Source organism: Gracilinanus agilis, chromosome 5 (assembly GCF_016433145.1).
Source record: "Gracilinanus agilis isolate LMUSP501 chromosome 5, AgileGrace, whole genome shotgun sequence".
In the NCBI taxonomy this organism is placed as follows: Eukaryota; Metazoa; Chordata; class Mammalia; order Didelphimorphia; family Didelphidae; genus Gracilinanus; species Gracilinanus agilis.
Window position 1 is genome coordinate 105674976 of NC_058134.1, and position 4354 is coordinate 105679329.

At 34.9% G+C, this 4354-nt stretch overlaps 1 protein-coding gene across 1 annotated transcript; it reads right to left on the bottom strand.

Annotated features, from left to right (window-relative positions):
- Positions 1 to 277: 277 nt before the first annotated feature.
- LOC123248739 (olfactory receptor 2A1/2A42-like) lies at positions 278 to 1231 on the bottom strand. The gene has a single exon (XM_044677594.1). The coding sequence runs from the start codon at positions 1208 to 1210 to the stop codon at positions 278 to 280; it is 933 nt and encodes a 310-aa protein (XP_044533529.1). The 5' UTR covers positions 1211 to 1231.
- Positions 1232 to 4354: the final 3123 nt, after the last annotated feature.

Consider the following 4354-nt stretch of genomic DNA (forward strand, 5'->3'; position numbering starts at 1 on the left):
TTTTCCTTTAATTTTTATTCTTTGGAATACATGGAAGTTCTCTGAATAATAAACTGAGGAATATATCCAGACAAAATTATAATATGAAAGCATATTATATCAATATATATTTAATAAAACAAAAATCATTACTACATTTGATCTACTAATTTCTTTGCACTGACATCCAGGATCTGGGGGAATAGATCACAGAAAAAAGTTTCAGTGTCACAGAGGAAGTATGCAGACATGTCACAAAAAGAAGGGAAAAATAGAACAGAAAGTTACATGCAATCCCTTAACCTACTCTCTCCTTCCTAAGTAGTCTCCTAAGGGCACCCTTTACCTCTGCATTTCTCAGGCTGTATATCAGAGGATTTAGGGTAGGATTAAAGAAACTATAAAACAAGAAAATAATTTTCTGTTCCTTCTCAGAGTTCCTGGATTTGGGAACCATATAAGTGATGATGGCAGTACCGAAGAAAAGTCCAACCACGCAGATGTGAGAAGAGCAGGTGGAGAAGGCTTTCCTTCGTCCTTCCCTTGATTGGATCCCCAGAATAGCACCAAGGATATGTGTGTAGGAGATTAGGACGAAGCACAAGGGTACGATTAAGATAAACACACAGGCAACAAAGATGACTAATTTGTTGAGCCATGTGTCTGCGCAGGCAAGTTTCAGTACAGAAAGGATTTCACAGAAGAAGTGGTTGATTTCCCGGGGCCCACAGAAGGGCAGCCTAAGCAGGAGAATGGCATGGACCAAGGCCAGGAGGGATCCAACTACCCAAGATGTGATGGCCAGTGCAATACACAGTCCCCGGTTCATAATAAGAGTATATCTGAGGGGATGGCAGATTGCCACATACCGGTCATAGCTCATCATTACTAGCAGAAGGCATTCTATGAGGGCAAACATCAAAAAGAAAAAGTTCTGTACTAAGCACCCTGCAAAGGAGATGGGCTTGGCTGGATCCAGGAGATTTGCCAGCATCTGGGGGACTGTGTTTGAGGCATAAGAGATGTCAACAAGAGCCAGTTGGGAGAGGAAGAAGTACATGGGAGTCTGGAGCCTGGAGTCAAGACATATCAGGACCAGAATGATTCCATTTCCCAGCAAAGTGAAGGTAAAGAGGAGAAAGAAGAGCCCAAAGAGAAACATCTTCATCTCTGGACTAACCAGAAATCCCAAAAGAATAAAATCTGCCACTGTGGTCTGGTTGTTCTCCATCGTGCTATGATAAAAACAAAGACATTGAGAGAAGACATTAGAAGGCATAGTTTAATTCAACTTCACTCAATCTCATGAAATAGATATTTACTGATTTCATTGTTCCTTCTTCGTGATAATGGAGAAGAAGGCTGTGAGAAGAAGTCTGAAGCTGGTAAGAAACACTTGTAGAGATTCCATAACTGGCTCTCCTGTAAGGGAATTTATAGTCATTTTTGATCTGATATGATGATTCTCTTCTCCACAATAAAAATAATGATAAATCATTCTCAGGGAAATGTTTGACTTTAGTGGGTAGAACAAGAACAACCAGCAACAGCCAAGAACTTATCAGGTGCTTTTAGTGAGTTCATAGAAATGGTGGCTCTGATTTTATTGGGGCTACAGAATTTGAATAAGGTGCCAAAATTAACATGAATTAAGTTAAAAATTGAATACTTAATCAAGTATCTAGAACACTGTGCCGCTTCAATACATTTTCATATCATGGAGGAGACCCTGGTTCCCAAAATGCTGTGGCAGTCAATCACTGGTTCTAACCAGGAGGAAAGATTTTGAGCACAGGCTTGAGAAAGGAATCTTTAAGAGTGATGTTTTATTTAGTCAGACAAATTCTTAGAGACCCTATAATAAAGTGAAGTCATCTGTACTATAATGATGCTAATTATAGAAATGATTCTTGAAATATTCAGTTTTATTTTAAAACTTAAAATTTAATTTAAATAATTTAAAATTAAAATAACCAGTTTTCACTTTATGCAATGGATTCTCACATCTGACTGCAAACTATTGTGAATCATAACACTTTCCAGAGAATATTACTGAATATATATTTTAGAAAGCATAAAAAAAGATTATATTATAATGTATTGGATAGATTGGGTAAAGCCTTGCTTAAAGGAAGTGTGGGCAACAAGTGGATTAGAGAACCAGACCTAGAGACAGGGGTTCCTGGGTTCAAATCTGGCTTCAGACACTTCCTAGCTGTGTGAGCTTAGATAAGTCACTTTACCTCCCTATTGCCTGGGCCTTATCACTCTTCTGCCTTTGAACCAATAGATAGTACTGATTCTAAGACAGAAAGTAATTTTTCAAAGGACTAGAATAGAGGTTAAAAAAGATAATCTATTAGTATTTTTATAATTATCTCAATATTATATAGGGTACACAATAGAAAAATTCATTCTAAATTTAAGTAGGAAAAATTTAAATGTAATGTAATAATCACCTGAAATAATATATTGTTTCATGAGTGCAATAATTCTTGACATTGAGTCTTCAATAGAGATGACAAAATTCCTCAAAGCTCCCCATACTATAACTCACAAAAAGGTAATTTTGGTAGATTTCCAATTTTTAAGATCTGGTAACTTCTTATAGTCTATCCTATCAATGACATTACAATCCCCAGGAAATACATATCAAGTATAAAAATCTAGAGAGAAGGTAGAAAACTTTCTAGACTGCTTCTCATAACAGTTTATAGTCATTTTTACTATCCATAAAAATAGAAACTTATATTTATTGATATTGAAACAGGAAGGTTCCCATATAATCAGTTGAAGGAAAAAAAGAACGGCAATTGAAAAGTTGTAAGTGACAAGACTTGAGGGCTGAGAGCTAAGAAAATCAAGTTTAGGAACTAGTTTAGGAAATAAGCTCAGTTTGCATTCCGTTTTATATTAGAACTCTAAGACAAAAGGAGTCCTATAAGTATAGCCATCTAGCTACTTCTTAGATACGAGTCTCTTTTAAAGTTTAATGTTTGTGACAGTCTCTGTATACATAATGTTCAGGAATTTTTTTTAATTCACTTTATTCTAACACCCTTTACACCAACTCCATGACATGTGCCTAAAGCACACTTTATTATGTGAAGGATTAAGAAATAAAATCCAAATGAAATAAGTATTCATTTTTAAGACATTGCAGAAACCAAGTGTAAAATTTCTGATGTATTCTGTGTCTTGGCACTTTAGTAGAAGCCAATGTGTTAGAAGGTCCCACTTACCAAATATTATACTCAACCTAGAATCTCTAAAACCTCCATCTACTTTTACATAACTCGCCAACCCACTATTTCCTTCACTCCCTCCCAGAAAAAAAAATAAGAGGTCAAATTCTCAATGGCCATTTTAAAAGTCAGATTCTTGTTTGAGTTTCTTCTCCCAGCTTCTGATAGTTTAGTATGTCATAGTATGTCACAATAGAAGAATCCATTTTAATGTACTGCTCCAGAAGGCCCAAGTTTGGACCAAAAGAATAGGTGGAAATTTCAGGGAGCAGATCTTAGCTTAAAGTAAAATAAGGGCTTTCTACCAATTTGAAAATTCCAACAGGACTCACCTGAAATATTTAAATACTAAGAGATTATGTAGAAGAAATTCTTCTATTGGCTGGAAAATTGTATTAAAATAACCCTCAGTCCCCTTCTTGGCTCAAAAACACAAAATTAGGCAACAAATAATGCTATTGCAGTCATGAAATTCCCTTCAGCTTTTGGGTAAAAATATATGTCTAGGGTAAAGAAGAGTCTATGCATCCCAGGGACAAGTCTCCACCTCTGATGCCTATTGATGCTATATCCCTGGAGAAAGTAGATTACTTCTCAAAGAGTGATATTTGTGCCAATTTTTGAAAGTAATAAAAGATGCACACAAACACAATAGCTTGACAGTAACCCTGTTCTCCAAGGAACAGTTTTTGATCATACTGGTAAAGAGTTTCCTTAACAAGAACTCCCTTAACAGCTATAAAATCTGATAATATATGTATATGTATATACATGAAATATATTTATATATTTTTGAATTATTTATATGATGTATATTTATATAGGTATATAAAATTTATCAGATTTTATAATGTGTGTATATATAATTAAATATAAACATGTATGGAAAGGGGTTTATATGTATATATACAAACATCTATCTATACAAATACAAATCTATCTATACAAAAGTTTATATATATACACATGCACATACATATATGTATATGTATGTATTTTCTTTTATTATTTTTTAAACCTTACCTTCCATCTCCAGGTCTGGCTCTCAATCCACTGAACCACCCAGCTGTCCCCATGTATGTATTTTAGAAAGAGTTGTGATTTATTGCTGTAGGAAGGTTCTAGTGAGG

Excerpts from the sequence above, each read along its gene's own strand:
- LOC123248739 (XM_044677594.1), bottom strand. The coding sequence starts at position 1,210 with ATGGAGAACAACCAGACCACAGTGGCAGATTTTATTCTTTTGGGATTT.